The 13,477-nt window shown below is 47.3% G+C and overlaps 1 protein-coding gene across 1 annotated transcript in view; it reads right to left on the bottom strand.

Moving 5' to 3' along the window:
• Nucleotides 1–12,114, bottom strand: part of LOC125941015 (uncharacterized) — a 66,219-nt gene extending 54,105 nt beyond the window's left edge. Inside the window, exons 1-2 of the mRNA XM_049657892.1 lie at nt 12,081–12,114; nt 11,694–11,810 (exon numbers count right to left, since the gene is read on the bottom strand). Of these exons, the coding sequence (XP_049513849.1) occupies nt 11,694–11,810; nt 12,081–12,114 (151 nt within the window). The remainder of the gene's footprint in view (nt 1–11,693; nt 11,811–12,080) is intronic.
• Between the last annotated feature and the right edge of the window lie 1,363 nt (nt 12,115–13,477).

The following is a 13,477-nucleotide window of genomic DNA, read 5'->3' as shown; positions in this document are numbered from 1 at the left end:
ATTTACATACTTCTAAATTCATACGGCTTACCGTAGATCAGCAAAACATTCGGAACTTTCGAAGACTGACCCAGAAAATGTATTTTTGGTTAGAGGCCACTCGGACTCAGACACACCAAAATTCTACTCGTTCTTGGTCACTGAGACTCATGTTCTTCAGAATTCTATTCAGCCAGGCCCTGCTCACCCGGAGTCAGACTCAAGAAAATTTCGTCGAGTCGGGTTAACTCGGATTTGCTCACCACAATCAGACTCAGGCCACTAGGTCCAATTAGATTACAGACTCTCACACATTCAGGCTTATGCGTACACAGGCATAAGTACGAACACACTCATGCTGACCGAATTATCGGATGAGACTCCACTCAATCTCATAAAATTGCCTACTCACTCGTTTGATTCCAACTCACAGGTTGTGAAAAAACCAGCTCGCTAAAAGGAGTACTGATCCGTTGAAGCAAGATCAGAGCTTGCTTCAAAGTCACATCTACTCACATGCACTGCCACACACTCACTCGCACACTTTTCTGCTCACACGTACTCGTTCGCGCTTATTATGACATCCGTTCACACTCACCGGCGTTAACTGATAATCAAACCTGGGTGAAAACTGGAAAAATATAATGCCGATTTGGTTTATTTCTTCTGATTTCGTTCTGATTAATTTCACTGATTTCGTTCCGTTTCAACTTCAGTTGTTATGAATAAAAGAAATATAACTGTTCGCGAACCGGTTCGGTGTAGTCCACTTTATCTAGTCTTATGGCGACACGGTGCCCTGCGCTGCCTTCTTCTCCGCATGGCGCATCCGCAAGTTCTGTCAGGAGAAGGCAGAGATGTATTCCATGGCACATTGAAGAAAGCTACTGAATGTTCTGCTGGGAATGACAGTAAAGAAGTTCAATTTTAAACAAGCAGGCATATGTACTCTCACCTAAAGACGTTTACCACCGCGGGATCTCAGAAAATGTCCAATTTCCGAGAAGCCTGACAACGCAGCCTTGTATTCGCTTTTCCAGCTTCTACCAGTACATGTGAACAACGTTGTGACGTTCGGTTTTACTGACTACTCGTACTCTTGCAGGCTGCTCGGAAATTGGACGTTTTCTGAAATCCCGTGGTTGGTAAAGGTTCTTTGTTAACGGTACATATATAGAGAAAGCCATCTTATGCATTGATGTCGGGAGAGTGTGCGGCACACGATAAGGCACTTCGACGCATCCATCTCTGCGTCCGTTTTAACGGTATAGTTGCTTTTATTATCATCCGTATGTTGTACGTGCGAAACCATAGAAAACGACCATCCCAGACGTATAAGCGCCCAGAATACCGTATTTGTGGGCCTGAAATTGCGTGGTCGGAACCGAATATACGGTTTTCAATGCGGAGCATCGTTCTCCAAGTGCAGCCACGTTTGAGCCAGCTGATGTACGTGCGGGTGAGCGGTGTATCTCGCTTTTTTAAGTGCTGTCCCTCAGCCACCATGGCGCACCTTGCAAAGCAAGCGAAAGCTTTATTTAGCATTGGAACGCGTTGAATCGCAGTAAACGACACTCTCGACCTTGCAGAAATGCGCCACACTGTTGTTATTATTATAATCATCAATTATTATAATTATATTATATTATTATTACTTGATTTGAAAACATACATACACTTGACAGGAAAGGAAAAGCATCACCATGGAGCGATGAGAGACAGGCAGCGAATTTCGTGGGCAAACGTATTGCGTAACATCTATCTTCATCTTCAGATAGAAGTGACGTGCCTGCGCTTTTTCAAGCGATACTTGTACTGCCTCACAAGTGTCGGCGGTGGTGGTGTAGCGCTAAAATCCTACCTGTCGAAACCTCGCGTCTCGTTCACTTGGTATATAAGCCAAAATTGACATGCAAGGGTACGTATGTATCACTAACATGACTGATAGGTCGTGACATCAACAACGTCACATGCTCGTCATTACGTCAGGATTGTCAAAAACGAAAGCGCGTCTGGCGCATACCTGCATCGGATATGCGTGTATGAGCCAGGAACAAGAAAGAAAGATAGATGGAAAGAAAGGAAGAAAGAAAGAAAGAGCAGGTGCGGAGAAAGCTGCGCCGGTGCCGGATCACGTGAGGCGCGCGACCAACCAGGGCCGTTTGGTGTGTCGCGGGGAAGGAAAGGGGGTTGGCGCGCGCTCCGCCGGGCTTCCCTCACCTCATATCAGTTTCGCCGACCGCATGAGAGGGCTGGCGCCGTGCGCGTTCCGCCGAGGAGCAGGCCGCATTTGAGCAACGGCGCCACGAACTCGCTCGGGAAAGGGCTCGTCGTCGACGTGCCGATTCTAGCGTGAGGGCTTCCGAAGCCCAGGTGAAACGTCAGCGAAGAGCCGCGAACCCCGAGTTGCGGGAGCATGGTGTTGAGGCCAAATATCAGCGAAGAAGAAGAACCCTGAGTTTAGGGCAAACAAAGCGGAATGCCTGCGACAGCGTCGTCTTGCCAGAAGCTTCGCTTACCCCCATTATTTCGACAGGGGAAGGGCTCTGAATTTTTGTAGGTGAATTGTTGGCTATGCGACGCGGCTAACGCGCCAAACGTCCTGAAGCGATGGCAAGGTTGCACGAGCGGAAATTCATAATCACAATTTGTACTTTCCATGCGTTGTGGAAGGCGAAGTGGTGACATCAGTTTGCAACTACGCAGTTGATAGGGGGACGAGGTCTCGATCGGGTGGTCCTGCTAGTGGTTACACTGTAAAAGATATTGTAGTTAATGGCAGGAAATATCTTGGCAGCTATTTCCTAGCATTGGACCGTCTAAATGACGGCAGACGTCAATTTGTAAGGCCTACATCACGACTTGCTGCACAGGTTATCACGTTATCATCACATTTACGTGGTATGACAAATATTTTCTTCAACCAGAAATGAGTTTTTGCGTTGTTTACGGTCATTGAACCATACGGAGCGCGTCAATATTCGATAGTCTTGCTTTACTATGCGATATGCTCGTATAGACATATAACTTTTACTTAAGGTAGAAAATCTCTACTTCGCTGTCACGTAAAATGTTTTTTTTGTTTTGTTGCTTTGGTGTTTTTGGGAAGCAGTTCAGTCATCACACCGCCCACGTGTGCGATTGAGAAAATACGCCAACATCGACCAGCAGCGCACAATTGGGCAAAGCGATCGTTACTACTCGACAAGCCGAAATGTGGTTCAGAGGCAAGAAAAGCAAACTCACAAAAGGCGTCGCGCCGCTATGGCGACTTACAAGCGCGCAACCACCCCGCTCTACAAATACCAGACGAAACCGAAAAGAACAGCCAGCAACTTGTTTCCTCACCTCCGAGAAAAACTGCCTCGGGCAGTTTTCCCAAGATAAATTGAGCGGCAGCTTGCAAAGTTCTTTTGTTTCCCGTTTTGCCAAATAGAACGAGCGTACGCGGGAAAAGAAGAAGCAAGAAAACAGCAACAACAAGCGAACAAACAAGACATTATCCTGCAAAGCGGGCATACAGCTGGCTGGAATGGCACATCGGTTAAATAACCGCGCGCCTTACCCCCGATGGAGTGTTTTAGCAGAGCGGAAACTATCTGCGTCGCAACCACTACGCGGCGCCTCTACTGCAGCACATTGTCAACGGCAATATTAGCACAGTGATGCGTGTCACAAAATGCAAGAGCAGACTGAAAGATTAGTACAACAATGCGGTTGAATAACCCTGCATTTTGCCGCCAGTGAGAGTTTTAGCAGAGCGGAATGGTTCTCCACCTTGCAAACTCTAGGCGTCTCCTTTACTAACAGATTATCAACGACAGTTTCAGCACGCCTAACGCTCCTTAAAAGAGAAGACCAGGTAGACAGAAGAGCAGAACTGGTCGGTTAAACAAGCCTGTGATTTGCCACCATTAGGAAGCTTTAGTAGAGCGGAAAGGTTCTCTACGTTCCAAACTTTACGCGACCCCTCTGCTCGCACGCTATCGACGACAGTTTTAGTACGCCCAAGGCGTCTCAAAATGCAAGAGCAGGAGGAAAGAAGAGCGCAACACGTCGGTTAAAGAACCCTTTGTCTTCAGCTAGAAGCGAGTTTTAGTTGAGCGGTAAGGTTCTCTACGTTGCAAACTTTATGCGGGCCCTCTACTACATATTATCACGACGACACTTTTAGTACGCCCAAGGCGTCTCAAAATGCAAGAGCAGCTGGAAAGAAGAGCGCGACACGTCGACTAAACAACTTCACGTCTTCCTGGCAGTAATAAAATGTACAACTGTGGAAAAGTTGTTTCCATCGTGAAGTCTAGCGGCACGCGCATTTTTTTTTTACGCTCGATGATATTTTCAAAGCGAAGCTTTATATGTCTCACTGATTCGTCCGTGAGCGCCGAAAACGCACTGCAGGAAAGCCAACTTATACAGTGGAACTATATGCGCATCTGCGCACACAATAGACCAACGGCTGTGCATCTGAGCACACAATAAAACAACGGCGCACTACCCGCCGTGGTTGCTCAGTGGCTATGGTGTTGGGCTGCTGAGCACGAGGTCGCGGGATCGAATCCCGGCCACGGCGGCCGCATTTCGATGGGGGCGAAATGCGAAAACACCCGTGTACTTAGATTTAGGTGCACGTTAAAGAACCCCAGGTGGTCCAAATTTCCGGAGTCCCCCACTACGGCGTGCCTCATAATCAGAACTGGTTTTGGCACGTAAAACCCCCATAATTATTATTAAACAACGGCGCACGACATACGTATCGCAGAACACTACAAATTACGTTCGCAGTTGTACCGATAAGAACAATGGGAACTGCAACGCCACGCTACCCAGACGAACTGTGTATATCTGCATTGCATTACGCGCGTCACGGAATGCATTCCCGGCCGTCACCATGGGTAAGCCGCGGGTGCAGCGCATGGCAGAAGAAGCTGCCGGACGCGAACGTAAGCGCGAGCGTGATCGCGCCCTTAAGGCCGATACCGTGTATTGACAACGGCAGAGTCTCTGACCGTCTACCACAGCGGTCACAAGGCAATACAGTGCAAGTGTAAAGTCGTCCGTGAAAGTGTGAGTGTGTGCGTGTAACCAATGGTTCCATGATCTGAGATAAAGGCTATGCAACTTAACGAAATGTGTCTTCATTCAACTTAAACGTTAAAAAAATATAATCTTAAACAAGCAATGAAATCACATACTTATCGCATCGGGTCGCTCAGCTTTCTCGGGTTCGTTGCGTGTCCGTTGGCTTTGGACTTAGATTCAGTTTGCAGGGGGGAAACCTTCGCGTTCAACATACTATCTTTAAAAAAGAGACTGATTTTTTTTTTAGCAACACGCTACGTGCATTCTTGAAAACATATGGCAACACTAGTGGTTATTCCTGTAAGACGCCTACAATAGGTTTGATTATGAACAGCAGTAGTATGCTGCGCAGAGCTATTATTTACAATTGCTTGTCGTAAAATTTTCGTTGCCTGCTACGTAGTATCAAGACCGAAGGCGGAAATTTAGCTTTAGAAAATATTTAAATTGAAAACGAAAGTAAGCATCAGACAGCTGGAAATGGAAGGGGAAGTGATAGTGTAACTCTAAACCACGCCTCATCTATTTTTTAAATGCCAACCAGATGCGGCCGATCTAATCGTTCACCACCCTCTCTGATCACCCTTTCCTACTCTCCCCCATCGGCCAGCGTTCGCGCCTGCTCTACGGTCGTGGGGTGGTGCCTCACGACGGAAGTCAGAGGAACTAATCCTTACAGACGCGTGAAGCGTCTGCCGCATCTGCTTCGGAACGGCAGCGACGCACGCGGGACGCAAGCAGTGGTATCTAGGGAGCCTACATGTAGGGATCCTACATATAATGTAGGCTCCCTAGTCGTACCCTCTGAGTAGCATCACATCGCGTCAACTCCCTGAACAAAGGCGAACCAATGACTCCTATTGCGGAGCGAGCGATTGCACTTACATTGAAAAAAAAAAATAGAGGAGGCGCTGCTCCAAAACACGAGAAGACAAGAACATAAGATCGAACGCAAGCACGCGTAGGTGACATCCACGTGGGGAAAAAATAAGAAAAGAAAAAGTAAGAACACGTGAAGTAGGTGACGCTGCGCATTCGCCCCGCTCGACACCAAGCATCCTACGGCAATACAAAGCAGAAATAGGCTGAACTTAGAATATTGGTATAGGTGTTACGCGCACCAAACACGCTTATCGGTGCTTATCAACCTTGATTTCCAGCGAAGCTGCTGCAAAACCACCGCCACATTTGCTGAGGGGGGCATGCAATGCTTTATTAATGCTTCGGATCCTTATTTTGAGCTTGTTCAGAGCTTGTTCTTTATAGTCACGTATGCTATTCTGCGTGTTGTATGCGTGATTTGAATGAACGTTTGCACTTTTCGCTTCACTTTGCTGAGCGCTAGTCGCGTTTTTGGGAGCATGGGCTATTGTTTAGGGGGTATGAGCCGTTGCATTCGTCTTACGTGACGGACAGAATTCTCGTTGGTTAGGCATAGAAATGCTTACGCATTTAAAGGAATAGCCGATTCTGAGGCATAAAAGCCAATCCGTTTAGCCCCTCACCAGACCTCGCACAGCGATCATCTTACCGGAATAAATTTTCAAATTGGTTCATTCTATCAGCTAGGAAATAGGTGAAAGTAAAATATCACATTGCCCTGCTTCTAGGGGGCAAGCTTCACCTGCCGTCGTTGCTTAGTGGCTATAGTGTTGGGCTGCTAAGCACGAGGTCGCGGGATCAAATCCCGGCAACGGCGGCCGCATTTCGATCAGGGCGAAATGCGAGAACACCCGTGTGCTTAGATTTAGGTGAACGCTACAGAACCTCAGTGAGCACAAATTGTTCCGGAGTTTTCCACTGCGGCGTGCCTCATAAGGACATAATGGTTTTGGCACGTAAAACCACATAATTTAGGTTAGGGGGCAAGCTTCGTGACTAGCAAAGAGACACGTACCTGCCCCATTTTCCTCGACCGCAGCCTTCGAGATGGCAACTGCTCAATTTTCGCCTAAAGTTGCTTCTGTGTGGTCTCGGAAGCGACGCCTCGATTTGCTTCCGCAAGTGCCATTCCTCCTTTTGTTTTCTTTATTGCCGAAACAAAGGAATGGCGTCACGTTTAAGTCACGAGCTCGCCTGCCTTTTCTTTCTCTTCTCTTCGTTTTCTTTTTTCTGCGCGGCACAGTTAGTGGCAGTATTGCGCGTCTTGTATTGGATGATTTAGCGAAGTCACGTGCCATAACTGGTGAAGTTGCTTGCAGTACGTTTTGCCTAGGGGAGGCCTTTGTGCATGAGACTCTTACTCTGGCAGCATGTGTTAAACCCTCGAGAGGGTGGGCGCTCGAGTTCCTACTTGAAAGTTCAGGTCTTTTCGCTCCTTACAGCAGTTCGATAATTCTCCGACACTATTGTCATAACGTGACCTTCGTGCCGCGCTAGTCGAAACCTGGTGAGCTTCCCTTTAGAAGATGCTAAATGGCTAGCATTTGCACATCCGCACAATTGGCAATGCAAAAAAAAAAATGCTCGCGTACTTGGACGTCGGCACATATTCATGAAGCAAAGGTGGTCAAAATGATTCCGGAATCCCAAATTACGGCGTGTCTCGTAATAATTTTCGGGTTTTCGCACCCCAGATTATATATATTTTTAAAATTTCTTTAACAGCATGTCGCGTAGCAGGAAAGACCGAGGGGGAAAGCACCATTCTCGGACATTCCAAGCGTGCGCACGGCACTATTGCAAAAATAATGTTGTTTCTGGCCAGTTTTGCCGTTCATTGAGTGAGAGTAATGAGCGCGACCAAAATAACACATCGGAACTGGTATGGCACGTCTACAGTTATATATAGTAGTTGGACAAACAGTTATTCACTATATGTAGTCCGAACTTTTGGCTCAATAGCGTTCTTAAAAAATAGCGTCCCCAGGCACCTTAGCATACCGAAAAAGCCAAGGCATCATTTGCCTTCTTTTGTATACCTTTCGCGTTCTTTTGTGCGCCAGAGTCTCCTATTTATAAACCTCCCTAATATTCAGGTATCACTCCTTAAAACCCCCTAATAATCAGTTACCTGCACCGCATTTACGGGGATATGTATGATGTTTCACATTAAAAGAGCACATTGAAGGACACGGAGGCATCGTCACTAAGTAGGTGTTAGGTAGTGCGGAACAACGGGTTGATATACAACTTTCGAAAGACCGTTACCCAGCGGTTTAGCGTGCCCAATAAGCGAAGCCATCTTGCTTTGTCAGCTTGAGTTCAATCCTGTGTTTCCACGTAAATTGTTAAAAATTTCCCAAAGCTTTGGTGAAACTAAAAGGAAGAACGTATTGGTTGAAACATCCGCAACTGAACGTGATTTCTTAAGGTTTACCTCTCCGATTGTCACAATACTGACACGCGACAATACCCTCAGACGCGCACCTTCCACCAAATCAAGGCTGCGCAAAAATGGGCACAGAATCAAAGGGCGCGCAGCACGGTACAAATCGTCGTTTCACTCAAGTGGAGATTTCCGCTTTCTTGCTTGGCCACAAGGGACAAGGAAGTGATTCGCATCTAGCAAAGCTTTCAGTCTACGAGAGTTAAACCGAGAGGAAATGGAATAAAAACACCCGGAAGCTGTAAAATGAGCCGCTCGTTCACCGAAGTGCTGATGACCGTAACGTCGACGACGGTAGCCATAATAAAAAGAAAGGAGTAAAACAATAGGAGACGGCTGCCGTCATCACCATTATAAGCTCGTTCGCGAGATGGGAACGGCTCTCAAGGCATTTGCCGGTTGGGGGAGCCACGTTATGCCCTTGGGAGAGAGGGAGAGAAAGTCTGCGAAAAACGCAGAAACAAATAGCGTATAAGGGAGGGGTTTGTGAGGAACGTGAAGGGGACGGGCGTGGTTGTCCACCGCAAAGAACTGGTGAGCACATCGTGAAGCGATGCGGCAGTGGACGTCGACATCTTATGAGAGTCGGTTGCAGCAGCCTACGTGGGCCCCGGCGACGACCAACTAAAGACAGCAATGCAATCGAAAGACATAAAAAGAGACGCAAAACTATCAATATCTCTGAGCAAACAGGAACGAGAGAGACAGAGATAGCGAAAACGAGAGACAGCAGCGTCACAGTGTGGCAGGAAAAAAAGAACAAAAATGTTTCCACTTGGCCGCCGTTCTTCTACAGTTCCCTCCTCTGGATACGGGGCTCGTAATCGAGCAGGTGGGGCAATCGACGCGGACATCACCACTCCTCCTTTCCGCGTCGGTCATTTCTCCACGTGGCTTGGAAACCACCCTCGGCATCGTCATCAGTGACGGCGGCGAGAACAGCGGCGGCCGCCGGTGGCACAGATTGGCGCGAACGCGCGTTTCGCAGCACTTGAGGGGGATTATTTACCCCGCGGAAGGAGGTCTGCCTGTAAGCACTCTCAGTCGCCGAGTGGTCAGTGCACGCAGAGGCCAGCGAACAACGCAAGCCTGGAAGGAAAGTGAGCTGCTAGCCGGATGCGTGGCGACGGGGTCTATACGCCGACAGGGGGCACTGAAGCCGTCTTTGTGTCCACAAAGTGCGGCTCTCGAGCAACGAGGACGAAGAAAGCAGTAATGCGAGCGGTTGTTATAAGGCGCTCGGTGGCAGCTGCACTGACGACACGGGCTGGACGTGCTCCGGGAATGACGATGAACGGCGGCATCATTTCCTCTTCTGGCCGAGTGGACACACGATGTCGCGGAGTGAGAAGCGTTGGCGTGTGGCCGAGACGATCTGTAAATGCCACGTGGTACTCGCTTTTACAAAGGCAGTGCGTGTGTGGGTGCAAGAGAGAGGGAGAGAGAGGTGGTGATTATGATAGTGATTAAAATAGCACTGTTAGATTGAGACCAGAGTTCTGTAACCTTCATATGGTTTTTATTCTGCTTGGATGCATTCTTCGCGAATGCTTCAGAAGGATAAGGCTGAACAATTCCTATTGAAGTCATTGCGTTAAATATATGAGCGAGGTTTTCGCCAGCCTTATAGTGTTCTTTCTGAAAGGTACATTTACACCGAGAAATAGAAAACAATGTCTTAACTAGAACTAAGGGATTGCACATGCAGTGTATTCGCTTACGTGTATAGCTACGCATTGCAGCGAAAAGCGATGTTGTGATTTTCCTCTTCAATAATAAACTCCATGTTTTCAACATGAATACTAGGACGTCTTCAGCGGGCAGGCGTTTTGGCTGCATTTTCATGAGGAGGAAATGCAAAAATAATCTTGCATTTAGATAACGGTGCTCGTTAAAGAGCCCTAAGTGGTCAAAATTATTCCGGAATCCCCCACTATAGCGTGCGTCAAAGTTATATCGTGGTTTGGGCTCGTAAAACGGCAGACTATAACTTTCCGCTTCTGTCAAAGCGCTATCCTGGCTTAACCACCGAGCCGATTTAGCACTCCCAAACACAATCCGCGTCTCTGAAGTCTCTGAAGCCCCGGCGCGTGAGGCGCGCATGCACCATTGATAGCTGTACAGCACGACGGCGGCACCGACGGAGAAGGTGCAGCTTCTTCTTCTTTCTGAGGTTTTACGTGCCAAAACCAGTTCTGATTATGAGGCATGCCGTAGTGGAGGGCTCCGGATTAATTTGGACCACCTGGGGTTCTTTAACGTGCATTACAACTCAAGTACACGGGCATTTTTGCATTTCGCCTTGAGCATCGGTATAATTGTTATTGCACTAACAAGACGTCACCAACAAAGCAAGTCCGTGGTTCATCAATAAAGCAAGTCCGTGGTTCATTTTGGTTCACAAAGCAAGTCCGGCCAGCGAGCGCTAGGGAAGAGAAGACGAGCAGGAAGAATAGAACTGCTAGCCAAGGAACTGGTGCTCTCTCTGTCTCTCCTTGATTCCTTGTGGCACCTTTGGTCCAGATGGTGAACATTCGGTCCTGACCGCATCCATACTGCTAGGTGCTTTAAGAGGAGGGAGAGCTTACAGTCACCGACTCGAGAGCCAGGAATACTTCGAGCATGTCCTTCATCGAGCTCGCCGGAATCTTCTCTATGTGTGATCGCAAGGCCTTGAAGAGAGCACGTCGTACCTTTTGACAGTCCACCTGTGATGTTCTTTCATCGCCACGCGATTGGGGTCACTGCAGTGCAGACACATAACTTCGCTATTCCGGTTGTTCGGCAGTCTTCCCTGCCCAGCTCGGACCCAGAACAGCAACAAGCCCTGGTCTACCGAGCCCGGACGGCGGCAAAAGCCAATGGTCTTCCGGACTAGGAGGTCCGACCACAAAACGGCTATTAATTTTCAATAATAAATGTCTTATTCTCTCTCTCTCGTCTACGGGTCCTCTGTTCATTGATTTGACTGCTTTAGTCGGTCCGCTGCGCGATGGCACCATTGTGTCCTGGGTTCTTGAAGAAGGCTTCAGGCTTGGGAAATGAGTTTCACTCTTTGGTCTCCATTTGATGTCGTCTGACTCTCTGCGACTCTCCGTCTTTTTCTTCGTCTTATTTTTCTAATCCCTTGCTGTTGGCCCCAAGATAAACCTTTTCTTTCGCTTTATTGCCGCTGCCCGCGTAGGAAACTTGCTATAACTAGCTGGATGACCACCACTACAGTGTGCACAAAGAAAGTTCTCGCTGCACCCACATGTTTTGAAATCATGCGGTCCTCCACATCTCTTACACCGCTGCTCACCTCGGTAGTACTCGGTCACATGTCCATAGCGCTGACACTTGAAGCACCACGGTGGTGTCTCAAAATAGTCAATGGTCTCGTGTCTTGTGAAGCCCAAGTTGATCTTCTCTGGACGGTCTGAGTTTGGAGCGAGCGTTACAACCACAGTGCGGGTTCGTCTGGACTCCCATTCAGATTCGGAAGTTTGGACGCGTCGCGTGACTCTCCCTGCATGATAAACGCCTTGTGGTTTTAGGTAGTCCAACAGTTCCTCGTCAGTGTACCACTACCACTGTACAGAGCTGTGGGCAAGATTGTTTTACAGCATCGATGGCATTAGTGAACGCAGCATTTGTCCTTTATTTATTATATTTGTTACCTGGAAGACTCGTAAATTTCGTGCCTCACCGTGTATCTCGAAAGCATTAACAAGTGTACCCATGGTATATGCTAGCAGAAGCCATTCCTTCTAGCTTCCACCAGTGATGCAAAACGCCACGAAAGAAGTTCTTCCAAAATAAAAGGGCGAAAGGTAAGATACCTTATTGGTTTTATACTGCCCCTTAACGTGCGTAAGAGAACTATTAGCCAGTTGCGGTATCAGGCGAAGCATATAACTATTTTAATCTGAAGTAGAAGTCTATCGACTGCCAACTGCGTTTTCTAGGCAAGTAGGTAGCTTGATTCTGTGGTGCAGCCTGAAGGCATTAAAAGGAGGTACATACGTGGTCTTATTGTTCTTGTTCTAATGTTTGTTTAAACCTCATTTTGTTCAGCGAGAAGCTTCGGGAGCCATAACAAACGTTAGGGTGGCATGTTTTATTTTTTGCAATGAATGACGCTTCAAATAACTTTGAGCTGTATACAGGGTGTATAGGTAGCAAATCGGGTGACTGCACTTTCATGCATTTTGCTCTGCGACTGCATCCTTCGACAAAGGCAACAACATAAATGCGCTTCAAGCATCCGTATAACTTCTATATCAACAAAGAAAAAATAATAGTATCGCATTTTCCTAAACTCCAACCCTATTTTATTTCTTCGTTGTACATTCTTATGCAACTACAACCCACTCTCTTTCGGAACTGATAACAGAATTCCACTACCTCAGTATGATTTGTGGTATAAAAAGTGTCAAGATCTAGGCAAGTAATAAAAAAAGTCCTGGGTACTTTCGTGTGGCTCGGAAAGCAATAAGCGCAATCCATATGAAGCAATGGTGAATGTACCAAGGAAACGACTTATGCGTCTCAAAAAAGATAAACTACGATATAAGAGAAGAAGCATTCTCGTATCGATATTTCGAACCGTCATTACTGGGTATCATTTTGCGTCGTCGTGAAGAGTTTGGCCCAAGATTGGAATCTGTGTCAGGAAGCATAGAAGAGAAGAATAGAAGAATAAGAGAACAAAGAGAATAAGTGTCTCTGCTCTTTCTGGTTTATCAGGAACACCCTTACGAACTTCTTCGCGATGTTAAAGCGAGAAAATAAAACATGTATGGTGGAAAAAACGGATGTACAAAAGCCCGTTCCTGCCATGTTTTGTTCACTTGTTTCTTACGAAACGAGTGTCTGAAAGTGTCGTACGAGCAGGACCAATCCTTCACCCATTTGCCGTAAGAGAGTTAGAGAGAGCATGCTGGAAGAACAATGATACTAGAGAATCTACTGCGGGCGTGTACTTCGAGTCCTACACTGCCGCACATTTTCCCTTGACATGGGTCCTTCTTCGACCCGTCCTAACCTGTAACTCGGGACATGGATTGTGTGACACTGGAGTCCCCAACACGTCACACCCACTCC

The sequence above is a fragment of the Dermacentor silvarum genome, chromosome 10 (assembly GCF_013339745.2).
Source record: "Dermacentor silvarum isolate Dsil-2018 chromosome 10, BIME_Dsil_1.4, whole genome shotgun sequence".
NCBI lineage: Eukaryota > Metazoa > Arthropoda > Arachnida > Ixodida > Ixodidae > Dermacentor > Dermacentor silvarum.
This window is presented reverse-complemented; position numbering and strand designations above follow the sequence as displayed.